Raw genomic sequence first — 19856 nt, forward strand, 5'->3', positions numbered from 1 at the left:
CCTTGAATTGCAAGAGATCCAACCAGTCCATCCTTAATGAAATCAGTCCTGAATATTCACTGGAAGGCCTGATGTTGAAGCTGAAACTCCAATACTTTGGCCACCTGATGCGAAGAACTGACTCACTGGGAAATACCCTGATACCAGGAAAGATTGAAGGCGGGAGGAGAAGGGGACGACAGAGGATGAGATGGTTGGATGGCATCACCAACTCAATGGACATGAGCTTCAGTAAACTCCTGGGAGTTGGTGATGGACAGGGAAGCCTGGCGTGCTGTGGTCGATGGGGTCGAAAACAGTCAGACAGGACTGAACGACTGAACTGAACCGAACTGTAAAGCATAGAAGAACCTGAAGCATCGGCTGGTCCTCTTTACCTACTTTGAAGGATATTACGCAATAATGTACAGAAATTTCTCCAAGCCATCCTCGTGACAACACCTCCCCCACCCCGACTCATCTCCACCAATCAGAATGCTTGGCACCCTTGTCCTAGCTCCCCTTCAACCCCGCCTCCAAGGACGCACGAGGCGGAGTCTTCCGGTCTCAGGCTGTTTTTCTCCTGGAGAGGCCGATGCGCCTGCGCACCGCGCCCTGATTGGCTGAGAGTTGAGGACTGCGCGTGCCGGCCACAGCCTCGGTTACTAAGGGCGGGAGCCCGGCGAGGGCGCCGGCCGCTGGTGCTGTCTCAGGCTCGCTTCAAGGCCTGGCTGCGCTCGCCATGCCGAACCGCAGGGCCAGCCGCAATGCCTACTATTTCTTCGTGCAGGAAAAGATCCCCGAACTACGACGGAGAGGCCTGCCTGTGGCTCGCGTCGCGGATGCCGTTCCCTACTGCTCCGCTGACTGGGCGGTAAGGCTGGAGGCCCGTGGCCCGGGGCCAGGCAGTTGGCAAGTGGGAGGGTAAGGCGGGAGGCAGAGGGGCCTTGAGAAGGCCAGTGACGCCTGGGCCCTGCTGGCGGGGAAGGAAGCTCCCCGTCCCTGGTCCAGGGCAAACCCGCGCCGGAACCGCCTCCCAGTAATGTCCAGGCAATCTGTTTTCCGGGCCCCGGGCACTAGGCCTCACTGCTGCTGCTTGTTTTCCCTTTCCATCTCCTCCAGCTCCTGAAGGAGGAGGAAAAGGAGAAATACGCAGAAATGGCTCGAGAGTGGAGAGCTGCCCAGGGGAAGGACTCCGGGCCTTCGGAGAAGCAGGTAAAGTTAAGCGGAGAAGAGCAGCCACCTGCCTCACAGGTAGGCATGCTCAGTAAATGCTGGATGAGTGAACGGAGTAATGTCAAGAGTAGACGACTGGGTGATTTGGGTGAGTGCCAAAAAGAGGGTTTCTTTTTTTTTTTTCTTGGTGTCAGAATGCTTGCTGAAAAACAAGCAGGCTCCTGAACTAGGGCACACGTTGGTTTCATTTGATGGTGAAGGCCAGGGAAAATCCCACTGGGAAACCTGCAACCAATAAGCCATGATTAGCAAAAGGGAGTGTTGATATTGAGGATTTGTGCTAGATCGCCTCTAAGGGTACTTTTGAATTCTTCTGTGATTGAAGAATCTTTTTTAGATGTTTACCGGTAGTTTGGTTCCTTCTTTCTTTTTGAATGACACCAGTCTGTGTTTAAAATATTGAAATAACAGTATCTGTGGATGTTGACTAATGTTTTGTGTGCCTTACAAGATAAGAGTTGAATAAAGTTTATTTGAATTTATGTCTGTGTAGCAGAATGTTAAAGCACTGAATAAAATCTGTTGCTGATTCATATGTAAAAAAGGCAAGGTAGATGTAGAATTTTACCCCCTTCCTCTGTATTCTTCCCATAATGACATAGCAAAAATTCTATTCTTATTATAAACTGCTAACACTGGATTGAAATTCAATAGTTTTGCTTGTTTTAGGTTTGAGAGATTTTTATGTTATGGATTTATGTTTGAGTAGAAGCTCTACTCAGTCGAATTCGTATTAATACTTACATTTGTGAGCCCCGATTTTTTTTTGTCTTCTTTTCACTACAGTTTCTTATTTCTCGTCAAAATAAAAGTCATGTTCTACATATACATCATTGAGACTTGGAGGCAACACAATCTGGTTTTTACTTCGAGTGAAGAACAAACAGTATTAGAGTACTCTGGCAAATGATATTCTTTTGGCCACTGGACAAGCATGTGTTATGTGACTCCATACGATTAGATTATCAGTAGTGGGGAAATGGCTTTCAACAGTAATTGGATTGGTTGTTTACCACCTAGCCCCTTGATTCAAAATATTTTTAGATTTTGCCATTCTCTGCCTCTGGGTGTTGGTGTTATAAACATTATTTATGTACTCATTGTGTTTACTGGCTTGGAGTGGTTACTAAAGTAATCTATGGGTTGTTTCAGAATTATTTTGCTAAATTTAAGTATATGGTATAAAGTGGGCAAAAGTTTAAATATATGGTCAATGATTACCTTTCTCTTTAGAAACCTGTTTGCACTCCATTGAGGAAGCCAGGCATGCTTGTACCAAAGCAGAATGTTTCACCCCCGGATCTGTCAGGCTTGTCTCTAAAAAGTGACCAAGGTAGAGTAATCCTACAGTGTTTTGCTTGTATAAATTTGGGCACTTAAAATTCTAGCTTATGTTGATCAGTAAACTTGTCTTCTCTTCATTTTGATTCTGCATTTCAAAGTAATTGACTATGGTGTTCAAACATGATGGCACTAACGTTGTAAAAGATCCGGTAATATGCATTGTTGAAGTAACACTGGGGTTTTTTAAAAAAAAAACAAAAATCTGGTCTCTTGGTTTCTTCCATTTCATATGTTATTAGACATACTTTTTGAATTCAAGTGTTTATAGCTAGACACTTAAATATGTTTGTTTTAAAAGTAAAGATACATTGAGCCTAGGGCAGCAAAGAATATAGTTAATCAGAGTCCTTACTATTCCTTTTGGCTGTTTTTTTTTTTTAATTAAATGTGTTCTGACTTTGTTAAAAACTTACTAATCTTTAGCAGTCCTTAAGTGTGGCCAATCCTGGTAAATAATACCCTTCTTACATTCTCACATTTCTTCCTTTAGAGAATTTATAAGTGGTCTTGTGTGTATTGGTAAAAGGTAAAGAGTGAACTAAATTGTCCATAGTTTGTACTAGAATGTTCCAATACTGATTCTACTTGGCTTTATTTTCCATACCCGTATATTTCTTGAATATGGGTCACAGCTTTTCTTAAGTCATTACTCACATTTTAGGCTTATATATAGCTAAGTTTTGTAGAGCTAGCTGTAAGTTTGAATAATTTTGTTATTCTATGCAAAGAGTGGTTACTGCTTTAATCCTTGGTAAATGTTATAAAAATTTATTTATCTGATACACCTGATTTATTTTCTCTTTTCTAATTCATTTAGGAATATAGGAACAGAAGGAGAAAGGTTCTAAAACTTTTGTTTTTATCAAAGGAGTATATCTTGAGATGCTTATCTGTTTGTGTTGTCTTTTTGTTTTTAAAGCTCTCCTTGGAGGCATTTTTTATTTTTTAAATATTTTTAGCCATGGCGAGCTACCTCCTCACTGTGAACAGCGCTTCCTCCCTTGTGAAATAGGCTGTGTTAAATATTCTCTCCAAGAAGGAATTATGGCAGATTTCCACAGTTTTATAAATCCTGGTAAGTAGCCGATTAGAGTAGATGCTAGATGTTAAAAAGTTACTTTTTTATATTGGTCTTATTTGATAATAGTATTTTTCTTAAAAGCTGTTGTATGGGTGAGTTCTTCAAATGTAGACTGGGTGAAAAACTATTGAGAATGAAGTGTTTGACAGAGTTTTTGGTTTAGGCTTTTAACCTCAAGTAAGCGTTAAAGTAGGAGGAGAGTGAAAAACTTGGCTTAAAGCTCAACATTCAGAAAACGAAGATCATGGCATCTGGTCCCATCACTTCATGGGAAATAGGTGGAGAAACAGTGGAAACAGCATCAGACTTTATTTTTTTGAGCTCCAAAATCACTGCAGATGGTGACTGCAGCCATGGAATTAAAAGACGCTTACTACTTGGAAGTAAAGTTATGACCAACCTAGACAGCATATACAAAAGCAGAGACCTTACTTTGCCAGCAAAGGTCCATCTAGTCAAGGCTATGGTTTTTCCAGTGGCCATGTATGGATGTGAGAGTTGGACTGTGTAGAAAGCTGAGCGCCGAAGAATTGATGCATTTGAACTGTGGTGTTGGAGAAGACTCTTGAGAGTCCCATGGACTGCAAGGAGATCCAACCAGTCCATCCTAAAGGAAATCAACTCTGGGATTTCTTTGGAAGGAATGATGCTAAAGCTGAAACTCCAATATTTTGGCCACCTCATGCAAAGAGTTGACCCATTGGAAAACACGCTGATGCTGGGAGGGATTGGGGGCAGGAGGAAAAGGGAACGACAGAGGATGAGATGGCTGGATGGCATCACTGACTCGATGGATATGAGTTTGAGTAAACTCTGGGAGTTGGTGGTGGACAGGGAGGCCTGGTGTGCTGCGATTCATGTGGTCGCAAAGAGTTGGACACGGCTGAGTGACTGAACTGAACTGAACTCTGAAGCATTAAAGTTGAGCAGATAGAATGCCTGAAAAAATCTGTAGCCTGCTATTTGCTTATCTGTAGTCTTAGAATTTCCTGAAAGTTTTGCTCTTTTGTTTCTTTACCTCATCCTTCACCTCAGCAGTTCTTAGTTTTTAACTTGGTGTTGACTTGTAACCTTGAGCAAAATATTTATCCTTTCTGAACCTATTAATTAATCTATAAAGTAGGGATAATACCTGTTGGAGGGCTGTTCTAATGTGGGAGACCTGGGTTCGATCACTGGATTGGGAAGATCCACTGGAAAAGGGAATGACCACCCACTCCAGTATTCTGGCCTGGAGAATTCCATGGGATTGCAAAGAGTAAGACACAGCTGAACGACTTTCATTTTTACTTTTATAAAGAATACATGATACGGTATGGAAATAGACTAGTATTTAAAAGACTTTCAGATATTATTATTCCTACTACTATTCCACTCCATCAAAAGCAGTTAGTAATGAACACATAGGATTTGATTCAGTTCTCAAGTTGGTAGATAGTAGTTAGGGGAGTACTGTACCTTTTAGAGATAAGTGAGAGGAATATATAGGGAGAACTATTTGGGGAAAGAATAATTTCATCTTTGGTTTTGTCAGTTGCTTTAAAATTGATTAGGACAGTCCAACACTTTTCCTTGTTTTGAAATAACAGGAAAATAAATTTTCCTACTTAATGAGAGTTGCTGCTTAGGACAATTTTTGAACAGGTATAAAATGTTAAAAAGGTGGAACTTGGAGACTTTCCTCTGAGAAATATGTCAGTTATCTTGGTATATCAAGGGCCTCATCAACTGTGGCCATTTTATGGACTCCTGGCTAAGACTCCTTTAGCACAGATTTTCTTTACCTAGTATTTCTTTCTCTGTGAGGACTAACTTTTTAAAGTAGTGTGAATAATATACCAAGATTCTTTGATAGTCATCATACCATTGGTTAGGAAAAAACTCCTTTGAGGTTTAAATCTTCTGTAATTTCAGATAACAATAGCAGTTACCTATGTTATGATATGGTATATTACTATGGAATATTGCTGTAGTACAGCCAAGAGCTTCTGGATTTCTGCATCTCTCAATAAAATATTTTGAATTACAGGTGAAATTCCACGAGGATTTCGTTTTCATTGTCAGGCTGCAAGTAAGTATAAAGGAGTGGGATAGAATATAGGCACTGACTATAAGTGACCTGGTTAAGATGCTCTTTAAACAGACACATAAAACATTAGGAGAAGATAATCTTAAATTATTGTTGGTAAATCTTCTTAAAAGTGGTAGATAGTGTGTGTAAGCCTTAAAATTTTTAAAATGACAAGCAATGATAGAATAATGTCCTTTTCCTGTTATGGAGATTGTGTTTTTATTTCTGGTTTTTTTTTTTTTTTTTTTTTTTTTCTGCTTATATCCTTTGGCTTGAAGATCAGTGGCTTTTACTGGCCAGGTGCTTAGGTAGGTCTTCTAACAGGTATAAGGTTATCTAGATTTAGGGCTATTCACAGAAATGTCCATTCAAAAGTAAGGGGGGAAAAGTTTATGCTTCAAAAGTAACAGAACAATAGTATTAAACAGATGAAACAGCTATGAATTGATTTTTCAGATGAGGAAAACAGGTTTCTATGTAAAGTGTCTTGCAACCAAAGGATGTGACTGTATAAATCTTACTCTTGTACTCATTTCTAGAAACTAGATTTTAACCAATGTCAGGGTTTAAAAGTTTTTTCTTAAAAAATGTAGACAACTAGTCTATAGAAGTGTTTGAAATTAGAAATAAGTTTTTCAAATCTGCTATAACAAGCAGCTGTTTTGTAATACTTATTTATTCTTGGTTGTGTTCTTTGAGTTTTTCCCAGTCTTGGTAAAAAATATGTGTTAGTCCCTTTTTTGTTTGTTTTTTTGAGTCAGAGCTGTGGGCTTTGGAATAAGGAGTTTAAGGCAGTCTTTTAGGAAGTTCTGTTATGTAGCTTGAGGTAAACAAAATGTATAGAATAAAAATGCTGTTGTAACTTTAAGATGTGAACCCAGCTCATCTCAAGTGTTAAATTGTCTGAAGCTGTTGGGCAAAATAGGTAGTAGTGAAAAAGTAACAGTAAAAACTTAGCTGGTGAATTAATTTCACATTTTTACTTAAGCTCTGTTTATGGTTTGTTCATCTCATGACTGCATTGGAATCCCTATATGCCAGACACTCATTTGTAAGAATGCCCTTTACTGTTTATTTTGTTTCTGATTAATTTTTTTAAAAATCATTTAAAAAACTTATTTTTGCAATGGTCTCAAAATTAAGTGGTTAATAGAAAGTGTGGTTCTTGAAAGCAATCCTGTTAAGGTCTCCAGGAATGTTTCTTGAGTTATTTTTCACACTGTTTGAAACCAAGCACGATGTTTTTCATTCAGGAAACCTAAGATACTTGGAGCTTACCAATTTAAGCATGTCTTAAATTGCCAATTTGATAGCCCTAGGGAATGTATCAATTAAATAAGATAAATGACTATATTAGAATGACAGCTATGTCAGCAGAATAAAGGTACCAAGGGTAGTGTAATCCAGCTGATGTCTCACACAGTGACACCCCGAGAGAGAGACACGTGATCAACGCTAAGGACAGGACGTTCAGATCTGCCTGACGCTCCTGTGCTGTCTGGTCTTTAAGAAGCACGCGTGAGACTGAGTGAAGGCTTCGTGGGCATTATGGTTTAGCACATTATATTGAAGAATTTTAAGCTTGGAAGAGATTTTGATAGTCTCCCATGTCCCGCCCACCCCTACAACGTTCCTCTGAATGGGAGTTCAGGTTTTGCGTGTGTGTGTTGGGGGTGTGGGGTTGGGTAGGAGATTTGGGCCCTCTCATTCTCCAGCACTGCACCAGAGGCGCTCTGCTGCTTTCCTGCTTATAGTTTGTCATTTTGAGAGATAAGTTCTGCTTTAACATGAGCCCAGCCTTAGAAACTGCTTTCAGCTTCCTATATGGAAGGTCTATCAGCTTTTAAAACGATGCTTCATACACATATAAAAAGATTATAACATTCACTTAAAATTTAAAGAAAATTAACAGCAGGGCACCTGCCAGTCAGCTGAAGAAATAGCACTTTGCTGTTACCACTGAAGGCCCCTGTATTTCTCTCTGATTTCATCCCCCCCTTAAGAGAACCACGGTTCTGAATTTTGTGTGATTTCCTTTGTTTTATGAATAGTTTTATGATAAGCACATGTTTAAAGAATGTATTTTATTTTGTTTATTTGAACTTCTTAGTCGTGTCTGACTCTTTGCGACTTCTTGTGCTGCCCAACCAAGTTCCTCTGTTCATGGAATTCTTCAGGCAAGAGTACTGGAGTGGGGCCTTCCCTTGTGGTGCAGTGGATAAGACTCTGTGCTCCCAATGCTCAGGGCCTGGGTCAGTCCCTGGTCAGGGAACTAGATCCCACATGCCGAAACTAAGATCTGGAGCAGCCAAATAAATACATGTTTTGTTTAAAAAAAAAAAAAAAAGAATACTGGGATGGGTAGCCATTCCCTTCTCCAGGGCATCTTCCCAGCCCAGGGATTGAACCCAGGTCTCCTTCATTGCAGGAAGATTCTTTACTCTGAGCCATCAGGGAAACGCCACATATTCCGTATATTTCTGTGTATTTTTTAAATGACATCTTTCCCGCTATTTCTCTGTTGGATTGTTTGTCATCTTTATTGGTGTATGGAAGTTTATAGTATATCGGTTTTTATTGATTATTTTAATTGTGTGCAGATACCTGTTTTCATTTTTCTCTCATGGGTATTTTAATTTATAGAAGTTTTTATTTTTAATGTAGTAAAGGTACCAATTTTTTCCCTGATAGCTTGTGGGTGCTTGGGGTCTTATTTAAGAATTCCCTTTTACTATTTTTTGTAGTAAACTTTAAAGAATTTATTTTCACTTGACCTACTTATATTTCTCAGAATGAGAATATATACATTATTTACCAATAAATGCTTAATGCTTTAAACTTACAATTACCTTACTTGCAGAAATTTGGAAATCATTCCAATTAACTGGAAAAAAATACAAATTTTTTTTTGTTTTTATAATTCAAAATATATTTTAAATAAAATTTCTATAGCAGCCAAAACCTTTAACCAAAAATTCAGAACTGCAGTCTCTTAAGGGTAACAAAATGGCCACATACTAATTATCTTGAATATTAGCTCAGGAAAAGAAATATGTGGCTCTTAAAACAAGACTGGCTAGCAATTGGTACAGTTTTACTTTCTGGGCATACAAAGCTGTCTTTATTTCATCTGTTCAAACACAGACAATTGCTCCAAATTTAAAGTTTAAATGGACTTTCAACATTTAATATTGGTGATACTTGCTAAGATTTAATAACTTCCAGCAATGAGAATCAGAAAATGACCACAATTAAAATTATCCTGAATGACTTAACTGCTACACAGAGTAATCTGCCATTTTATAGTGTTTTTGAATTACATGGTGTTTTTTCACAAATATAACACCTCATTAAATATCTTGTAAACCACTTTGTAGTTACAATAAGGGTTGTGAGGTTAAGTTCCAAAGATAATTATGTAATTAGTTTCACATTGCAAGACAATGCAAATCTCAGGCAAAATCAGCATTAGGAATGCAGTCTGTTGATCACTACAGTCCATGGATTCGCCCATACTCTTAAGAGGATGCTCATCTATAATGGGCACCATCTTATTCAGTCATGGTATTAATACTACACTTCCAAAATCCAAGTAGATAAACAGTGTAATGGGCTCCTGCTTTACAAATCATCTATTAAATCTGCCTATAAAACTAAAGAATTTATTTTTCCAAAAGGTCAAATGAGTTACACTTATTTTATCCTTAACCCCAGGTAAAGAATTCCCTTCTCCTTGAAGGCCATGAAGATATCTTTATTTTATAGTTCCAAGATCTTATTCCACTTGGAATTGACTTGGGTGTGATGTGAGGTGGAGGTTCAGCTTCTTTTTTCCCCTGTAGGTAATGGGTGTGATGTGAGGTGGAGGTTCAGCTTCTTTTTTCCATTTTGGGTAATAGGTATGATGTGAGGTGGAGGTTCAGCTTCTTTTTTCCCCTGTAGGTAATGGGTGTGATGTGAGGTGGAGGTTCAGCTTCTTTTCTCCCTTGTGGGTAATGGGTGTGATGTGAGGTGGAGGTTCAGCTTCTTTTTTCCCCTGTAGGTAATGGGTATGATGTGAGGTGGAGGTTCAGCTTCTTTTCTCCCTTGTGGGTGATCTGCTGTCCCATCTGTTGAATGATCAATGTGTCCCATGTGCAGTGCCACCTGTGCCATGCCACACTTCTGCTTATGCATTAGTCTTTTTGATATCGTCTGTCCTATTAATCTGCTTGTTTTTTAGTGCCGATTTATTGTTAAAACACAATATTTTCATAATATTTTTACTTTGTTCTTTTGGAATATTATGGCTGTTCTTGTCTCTTTGATCTTCCACATACAATTTATCATGCGTCACAAAAAAGCTATTGAGATTAAGAATCTCCCGATTTAGAATCACAGGATTCTAATCTTAGGATTTGGGAGATTTTGGGGGGAGTGTTTGTGCATTTTTATTTTAACTTTTATACATTTTTTAAAGATTACTTTTCACTTATAGTTATTACAAACTGTTGGTTATATTCTCCATGTTGTACAATACATGCTTGAGTCTCTATTACACCTCATCCTTAGTACCTCCCATTCCCCCACCCCTATCTTGCACCTCTGCCCACTGGAAGCCACTGGTTTGTCCTCTATATTTATAGAGTCTTCTCTTACATTGACTAATTTGTTGTAGTTTTTAGATCCACATACAGTACTGATCTTGGTCTGATTTATTTCACTTGGCATAGTGTCTTCCAAGTCCATCCGTTACAGCAAATAGCAGTGTTTTATTCTTTCTTAATGACTGGGTAGTGGTCCTATGCATGTATATATCACAGCTTCTTTTTAAATTTTTATTTTATATTTGAATATAGTTGATTTGGGCTTCCCAGGTGGCATGAGTGGTATAAAAAACCCCCGTGCCAGTGCAGGAGAGGTAAGAGACGTGGGTTTGATCCCTGGGTTGAGAAGATCTCCTAGAGGAGGGCACAGCAGCCCTCTCCAGTATTCCTACCTGATGCATCACATGGACAGAGGAGCCTGATGGGCTACAGTCCATGGGGTTGCCAAGAGTTGGACAGGACTGAAGCAACTTAGCATGCACAGCACACGCATGATTTACAACACTGTGTTAGTTTCAGGTGAACACAAACTGCTGTACACATGTATATCTATTGTCCAGATTCTTTTCCCATGCAGGTTATGATAGAGTATTGAGTAGGGTTCCCTGTCCTTGTTGATTATCAATTTTATATCTAGTAGTTCAGTTCAGTCACTCAGTCGTGTCCAACTCTTTGCGACCCCATGAACCGCAGCATGCCAGGCCTCCGTGTCCATCACCAACTCCCAGAGTTCACTCAAACTCATGTCCATCGAGTCGGTGATGCCATCCAACCATATCATCCTCTGTTGTCCCCTTCTCCTCCTGCTGCCAGTCCCTCCCAGCATCAGGGTCTTTTCCAATGAGTCAACTCTTTGCATGAGGTGGCCAGAGTATTGGAGTTTCAGCTTTAGCATCAGTCCTTCCCAGGACTTCCAGTCCTTCCCAGAACACCCAGGACTGATCTCCTTTAGGATGGACTGGCTGGATCTCCTTGCAGTCCAAGGGACTCTAAAGAGTCTTCTCCAACACCACAGTTCAAAAGCATCAGTTCTTTGGCACTCAGCTTTCTTTATGGTCCAACTCTCACATCCATACATGACCACTGGGAAAACCATAGCCTGGACTAGATGGACCTTTGTTGACAAAGTAGTGTCTTGTGTATATGTTAATCCCAAACTCCTAATTTATCCCTCCCCTCCTTACCTTTCCCCTTTGGTAGCCATAAGTTTGTTTTCTAAATCTGTGAATATGCTTCTGTTTTATAAATAAGTTCATTTGTATCATTTTTCTTTTTTTAGATTCCACATATAGCAGTACCATATATATCTTTGTCTGGCTTACTTCACTTGGTGTGATAATCTCTCTAGAGATTGTCTATGGATCTATCTGTATTGGCTGCAAATGGCATTTTGGGGGGGAGGCCCCTCCCCCCACCACATACAATGTGGTATTTCAGTTCCCCAACCAGGGATTAAACCTGTGCCTCTGCAGTGGAAGTACAGAGTCTTAGCCAATAGATGCTGGGTAAATCCCTGCGAATGGCATTATCTTACTCTTTTTTTCCATTGTATATATGCACCACATCTTTATCCATTCATCTGTTGATGGACATTTAGGTTGCTTCCGTTTCTTGGCTATTGGAAATAGTACTGCAGTGAACATTGAAGTGCATGTATATTTTCAAAGTATGGTTTTCTCTGGATATATGCTTAAGAGTAGGATTCTTGGATCATATGGCAACTCTCTTTTTAGTTTTTTTAAGGAACCTCCAGACTCCTTTCATAGTGGTTGTACCAATTTACATTCTTACCAACAGTGTAGGAGGTTCCTTTTTCTGCATACCCGCTCCAGCATTTACTGTTTGTAGACATTTTGATGATGGCCATTCTGAGGTGATGATTTTGATTTGCATTATAATTTTTATTTGCATTATAATCCAAATTATAGTACAAATTCATTTTATAATTGTAATGCAAACTTTATAGTAATTTATGTTATATATTATAACAATTTATAATATAATTATAATTTGGAATAAATTATAATGGAAACTTTATAATGCAGTTTTTATGTTTATAAAATTTATAAAAACATTTTTAAGTTTATATAATTACGCAAATTTTGGAAAAAATTATCGAGGTGATAATTTTTATTTGCATTATAATTTTGATTTGCATTTTGATAATTATCAAAGTTGAGCATCTTTTTATGTGCTTTTTGATCATCTGTACATCTTTGGAAAAATGTTTATTAAGATCTTCCACCCATTTTTTTGATTTTTTTCTTTTAATATTCAGCAGTATGAGCTGTTTGTAGATTTAGGGAATAATGCCTTGTGGGAGGCATCATTTGAAAATATTTTTTCTAATTCTGTGGGTTGTCTTGTGGCTTTGTTTATGGTTTGCTTTGCTGTGCGAAAGCTTTTTAAATATTTATTTTTATTTATCTATTTATTTTGTTGAGCCAGGTCTTAGTTGTAGCCCAGGGGATCTTCAAACTTTGTTGCAGCATTTGGCATCTAGCTCCCTGATGAAGGGGTCGAACCAGGGCTTCCTGCATTGAGAACTTAGAGCCTTAGCAACTAGACCACTAGGGACGTCCTGTGTAAAGCTTTTAGTTAGATCCTATTTGTTTATTATTGTTTTTATTGTTATTAGAACATGGATCCAAAAAGATACTGCTGTGATTTATGTCAGAGAGTGTTCTGTTTTCCTCTTAAGAGTTTTATAATATCTAGTCTTACATTTAGGTTTTTAATCATTTGGAGCTTATTTTTGTTTACATTCTTAAAGAATGTTTTAATATATCATTCTGTTACATGTGTCTGTCCATTTTTCCCAGCACCACTTACTGAAGAGACTGTCCTTTCTCCATTATATATTCTTGCCTTCTTTGCTATAGATTATTGACCATAGGTGAGTGGGTTTATTTCTGGGCTTTCTATCCTATTCCGTTGTTCTGTGTTTTTGTATGAGTACCATACTGTTTTGATGACTATAGCTTCATAGTATAATCTAAAGTCAGGGAGCCTAATTCCTCCAGCTCTGTTCATCTTAAGATTGCTTTGGCTGTTTTGGAGTCTTCTGTGTCTGCATACAAATTTTAAGATTTTTTTTTTTTGTTCTAGTCCTCTAAAACAGTGCCATTGGTAATTTGATAGGGATTGCATTGAGTCAGTACACTACCTTGGGTAGTATAATCATTTTTTTTGACAATATTGATTCTTCAGATCCGAGAACATGGTATATCTGTCTGTGGTATCTTTAGTTTCTTTCCTCTGCATCTTCTAGTTTTCAGAGTACAGGTCTTTTGCCTCCTTCAGTTCAGTTCAATCACTCAGTCGTGTCCAACTCTTTGCAACCCCATGAATTGCAGCACGCCAGGCCTCCCTGTCCATCACCAACTCCCAGAGTTCACTCAAACTCACGTACATCAAGTCAGTGATGCCATCCAGCCATCTCATCCTGTCGTCCCCTTCTCCTCCTGCCCCCAATCCCTCCCAGCATCAGAGTCTTTTCCAATGAGTCAGCTCTTCACATCAGGTAGCCAGAGTACTGGAGTTACAGCTTTAGCATCAGTCCTTCCAAAGAACACCCAGGACTGGTCACCTTTAGAATGAACTGGTTGGATCTCTTTGCAGTCCAAGGGACTCTCAAGAGTCTTCTCCAACACCACAGTTCAAAAGCATCAATTCTTCAGCACTCAGCTTTCTTCACAGTCCAACTCTCACATCCATACATGACCACAGAAAAAACCATAGCCTTGACTAGACAGACCTTTGTTGGCAAAGTAATGTCTCTGCTTTTGAATATGCTATTTAGGTTGGTCATAACTTTCCTTCCAAGGAGTAAGCATCTTTTAATTTCATGGCTGCAGTCACCATCTGCAGTGATCTTGGAGCAAAAAAATAAAGTCTGACACTCTTTCCACTGTTTCACCATCTGTTTCCCATGAAATGATGGGACCAGATGCCATGATCTTCGTTTTCTGAATGTTGAGCTTTAAGCCAACTTTTTAACTCTCCTCTTTCACTTTCATCAAGAGGCTTTTTAGTTCCTCTTCACTTTCTGCCATAAGGGTGGTGTCATCTGCATATCTGAGGTGATTGATATTTCTCCCTGCAATCTTGATTCCAGCTTGTGCTTCTTCCAGCCTGGCGTTTCTCATGATGTACTCTGCATATAAGTTAAATAAGCAGAGTGACAATATACAGTCTTGATGTTCTCCTTTTCCTATTTGGAACCCGTCTGTTGTTCCATGTCCAGTTCTAATTGTTTGCCTCCTTAGGTTAAGTTTATCCTGAGGTATTTTATTCTTTTTGATGTGATGGCAAATGAGATGGTTTCCTTATTTTTTCTTTCTGTTATTTTGTTCTTAGTGTATAAATATGCAACAGATTTCTGTGTATTTAGTCTCCTAAAATTTTACTGAATTAATGAACTGTAGTAAGTTTTCTGGTAACATCTTTAGGATTTTCTATGTATAGTATCATGTCATTTTCAAACAGTGATGGTTATGCTACTACTTTTCCAATTTGGATTCCTTTTGTTTTCTTCTCTGATTGCCCTGGCTAGAACTCCCAAACTATGTTCAATAAAAGTGGTGAGCGTAGACATCCTTGTCTTGTTAGAGGGAATGTTTTTAGCTTTTCACCATTGAATATGGTGTTGAATTTGTCATATATGGCCTTTATTATGTTAAGGTATATTCCATCTGTGCCTACTTTTCTATGGATTTTCTTTAATTTGTAAATGTGGTGCATCACACTGACTTGGAGATACTTAAAAATACTTGTATCTTTGGGATAAGTCCAATTGATCATGATGTATGATCCTTTTAATATACTGTTGGATTTAGTTGGCTAGTATTTGTTGAGGTTTTTGCATCTTTGTCAATTGATACCGGCCTCTAATATTTTTGCGTGTCTTCTTTGCCTGATTTCAGCCTCATAGAATGAGTTTGGAAGTGTTCCTGCCTGTGCCATTTTTCAGAATAGTTTCAGAAGGATAGATGTTAACTTTGCTCTAAGTGTTTAATAGAACTTGCCTGTGATGCCATCTGGTCCTGGACTTAACTTTGTTGGGAGTGTTTTAATTAGTTTCAATCTCAGTACTTGTGATTGTTCTGTTTGTATTTTCTGTTTCTTCCTGGTTTGGAAGGTTGTACTTTTATAATAAGCTTCCCAGGTGGCTCAGTGCAGGAGACATGGGTTCCATTCCTGGATTGGGAAGACCCCTTGGAGGAGGAAATGGCAACCCACTTCAGTATTCCTTGCCTGGAAAATCCCATGGACAGATGAGCCTGGTGGGCTACAGTCCATGAAGTCTCCAAGAATCGACACATTTGAGCAACTGAGTACAGATATGCACACACCTTTCTAATAATTTGTCCGTTTCTTCTAGATTGTCCATTTTATTGATGTATAGTTGCTCATAGTAGCTTCCTATGATCCTTTGTATTTCTGTGGTATCCGTTATAATTTCTACTTATTTCGCTTCTAGTTTTGAGTTCAGCCCCCTCCCTTTTTTCCTTGATGAGTCTAGCTACAGGTTTATCAATTTTGTTTATCTTCTCAAAGAACCAGCTTTTGATTTCATTGACCTTGTCTATTGTTTATTTTGTCTCTATTTAATTTATTGCTATATCTCCATTTCATTTATTTCTACTCTTTCTTTCCTTCTGATAATTTTAAATTTTTGTTTTCTCCTCTGGTTTCTCTAGCTGTAATGTTAGATTTTTTTATTTGACAAATTTTTCTTGTTTCCTGAGATAAGACTGTGTTGCTTATAAACTTCCCTCTTAGAACTGCTTTTGATGCATCCCATAAATTTGCATCATCGTGCATTTGTTTGCATTTATCTCTAAGTTTTTTTTAAATTTCCTCTGTTTTTTTCCCCTTGATCCATTAGTTATTTAGCAGCATATTGTTTATCCTCTGAGTGGTTTTTTTCTTTTTTTTAAGTTTTTTTTTTTCTTGATTTTAAAAAATTCTTCTATTGTTGTGGTTGGAAAAGGTGATTGATGTAACTGCAGTTTTACCCAAGCTTGCTTTGTGGCCTAGCCTGTGATCACTCCTGGAGAATGTTCCATGTGCATTTGAGAAGAATTTGTATTCTGCTGCTTTGAGATGGAATGTTCTATAAGTGTCAGTTAAGTGTGTCTGCCTAACGTGTATTTAAGACCTGTGTTTCGTACTGATTTTCGGTCTGCATGACCTGTCCATTGATAGAAGTGAAATGTTGAAGTCCCCACTGTTGCGTTGCTGTTGACTTCTTCTTTCATGGCTGGTGCGTGTGTCTTGTTCAGTTGCTCAGTTGTGTCTGACTCTTGTGACCCTATGGGTTGTAGCCTGCCAGGCTCCTCTGTCCATGGGATTTTTTTCAGCAAGAATCCTGGAATTGGTTTCCTTTTCCTCCTCCCGGCCCAGAGGCCCATTTCTTCCTCTTCCCAACACAGAGATCAAACCTGAATCTCTATGACTATTAGTATTTGCGTTTTATTATTATTGCTCCTATGTTGATTGCATGTAAAATTGTTAATTCCTCTTTTTGGATTGATCTCTTGATCATTATATAGTGGAAGTAACAAATAGATTCAAGGGATTAGGTCTGATAGAGTGCCTGAAGAACTATGCACAGAGGTTCGTGACATTGTACAAGAGGCAGGGATCAAGACCATTCCCAAGGAAAAGAAATGCAAAAGAGCAAAATGGTTGTCTGATAAAGGCTTACAAATAGCTGTGAATATAAGAAAAGTGAAAGGCAAAGGAAAAAAGCAAAGATCCAAATTGGGAAAGGAGTATGTCAGGGCTGTATATTGTCACCCTGTTTATTTAACTTATATGCAGAGTACATGAGAAACGCTGGGCTGGATGAAGTACAAGCTGGAATCAAGACTGCTGGGAGAAATAAGAATAACCTCAGATATGCAGATGACACCACCCTTATGGCAGAAAGTGAAGAGGAACTAAAGAGCCCCTTGATGAAAGTGAAAGAGGAAAGAGAAAAACTTGACTTAAAGCTCAACATTCAGAAAACGAAGATCATGGCATCTGGTCCCATCACTTCATGGGAAATAGATGGGGAAACAGTGGAAACGGTGTCAGACTTTATTTTTGGGGGCTCCAAAATCACTGCAGATGGTGACTGCAGCCATGAAATTTAAAGACGCTTCCTCCTTGGAAGAGAAGTTATGACCAACCTAGACAGCATATTAAAAAGCAGAGACATTACTTTGCCAACAATGATCCATCTAGTCAAAGCTACGGTTTTTCCAATAATCATGTATGGATGTGAGAGTTGGACTATAAAGAAAGCTGAGCACCAAAGAATTGATGCTTTTGAACTGTGGTGTTGGAGAAGACTCTTGAGAGTCCCTTGGACTGCAAGGAGATCCAGTCCATCCTAAAGGAGATCAGTCCTGAATATTTGTTGGAAGGACTGATGCTAAAGCTGAAACTCCAATACTTTGGCCACGTGATGTGAAGAACTGACTCTTTGGAAAAGACCGTGATTATGGGAAAGATTGAAGACAGGAGGAGAAGGGGATGGCAGAGGATCAGATGATTGGATGATATTACTGACTCGATGGGCATAGGTTTGAGTAAACTCTGGGAGTTGGTGATGGACAGGGAGGTCTGCTGTGCTGCAGTCCATGGTGGTCACAAAGAATCGGACATGACTGAGCAACTGAGCTGAACTTGATCATTCGGTAGTATCCTTCTTTGTATCTTGTATGTCTTTATTTTGTTCATTTTTTCTCATACGAGTGTTATTCCATTGTTGATTTCCTTTTGCATGGAATGTCGTTTTCCGTCTCTTCACTTTCAGTCTGTATGTATCCCTAGATCTGAAGTGCTTCTCTTGTAAACACCATATATGTGGCCTTATTTTTGTGCGTTCAACCACTGTATGTCTTTTGGTTGGAGCACTTGATCTGTTTACATTTAAGTTTATTACTGATATGTATGTACTTATTGCCATTTGTTCATTTTGTTCTTGTTTTATAGGTCTGTTTTCTTCCTCTTTTGTTCTCTTGTGATTTGATGACTGTCTTCATGTTGTGGTTGGGATTCCTTTTTCTTCTTTGTGTGAGCATTGGATACCTTTTTGTTTTTGTGTGTTGAGTCCATTATAGATTTTTGGTTTGTGGTTACCATGAGGTTTGATGTAGACGTCTATATACCCAAGATTAAGTTGCTGGTCTCCTAATTTCAACGCGTCTCCATTGTCCTGCATTCGCACTCCGCTCATTCTGTGCGAGTGATTTCCTGTCTTTACTGTGTGTGCTGGTGAGCTTTCCTATTTGTAATTCTGTTTCTAGTTGCAGCCTTTTCATTTCCATGTAGAGACGTTCCTGTAGCATTTGTTATGAAACTGGCTTGGTAGTGCTGAATTCTCACAACTTTTGCTTGTCTATAAAGCTTTTCATTTCTGCATCAAATATGAATGAGAAGCCTTGCTGAGTAGAGTATTTTTGGTTATCATTTTTCCCTTCATCATTTTAAATATGTCAAACCATTTCCTTTTGGGCTTTAGAGTTTCTCCTGAAGAATCAGCTGATAACCTTACAGGGATTCTCTTGATGTTATTTGTTGCTTTTCCCTTGTTACTTTTAATATTTTCTTCTTGTCTTTTATTTTTATCAATTTGGTTAACATGTGTCTTGGCACATTCCTCCTTGGGTTTCTGCTGTACATGACTCTGCTTCCTCAACTTGGGTGACTTTTCCATAATAGGGAAGTTTTCAGATATTATATCTTCAAATATTTCGTCAGGCCCTTTCTCTACATCTGCTTTCAGGACACCTATAACATGAACGCTAGTGCGTTTAATATTGTCTCAGAGTTCTCTTCAACTGTCCTCATTTCTTTTTATTTTTTGTTTCTTTATTCTGTTCCACCATTCCGTCTTCCAGCTCACTCATCCATTCTTCTGCCTCATTGACTTTTGCCATTGATTCCTTCTAGTGTATCTCTCAACCACTGTGCCTTCTACCCTGCTTGTCCTTTGTATCATCTGGCCCTTCACTGAACATTTCTTGGTGTCTTTCAGTACATCTCTTGCATCTTCTTGGTCTGTGCCTCCATTCTTTTTCCAAGATTTTGGATCCTCTTTACTGTCATTACACTCAGTTCTTTTTCAGGTAGACTGTCTGTCTCCACTTAGTTTTTGTTGTTGTTGTTCCTTCGCCTGGAACCTATTCCTCTGTCATCTCACTTTGTCTCGCTTTCTGTCTCTGTAGTCGCATTGGCTACAGGATTGTAATTCATTTTTCTTCTGGTGTCTGCCCCCTGGTGGTTGGAGCTGGTTCCTGTTCCTCTGGTGGGCAGGGCAGTGGCAAAGATTGTGTTTAGAGGCAGCTCTGAGCTCAGGAAGATCCCCTGGAGAAGGAAATGGCAACCCACTCCAGTACTCTTGCCTGGAGAATCCCATGGAGGGGAGGAGCCTGGTAGGCTGCAGTCCATGGGGTCGCAAAGACACTGAACTCAGGAAAACTTTGAAGCAGCTTGTCTGCTGAGTAGGGATATGTTCCCACCCTGTTTATTTTTTGGCTTGAGGCATCAGCACTGGAACCTT

At 38.9% G+C, this 19856-nt stretch overlaps 1 protein-coding gene across 1 annotated transcript in view; it reads left to right on the plus strand.

Annotated features, from left to right (window-relative positions):
• Positions 659-19856, plus strand: part of MAEL (maelstrom spermatogenic transposon silencer) — a 54426-nt gene continuing 35228 nt past the window's right edge. The window contains exons 1-5 of the mRNA XM_018046604.1: positions 659-853; positions 1102-1194; positions 2449-2548; positions 3479-3634; positions 5670-5711. Of these exons, the coding sequence (XP_017902093.1) occupies positions 722-853; positions 1102-1194; positions 2449-2548; positions 3479-3634; positions 5670-5711 (523 nt within the window). The 5' untranslated portion in view covers positions 659-721. The remainder of the gene's footprint in view (positions 854-1101; positions 1195-2448; positions 2549-3478; positions 3635-5669; positions 5712-19856) is intronic.

The sequence above is a fragment of the Capra hircus genome, chromosome 3 (assembly GCF_001704415.2).
Source record: "Capra hircus breed San Clemente chromosome 3, ASM170441v1, whole genome shotgun sequence".
Classification (NCBI taxonomy): domain Eukaryota; kingdom Metazoa; phylum Chordata; class Mammalia; order Artiodactyla; family Bovidae; genus Capra; species Capra hircus.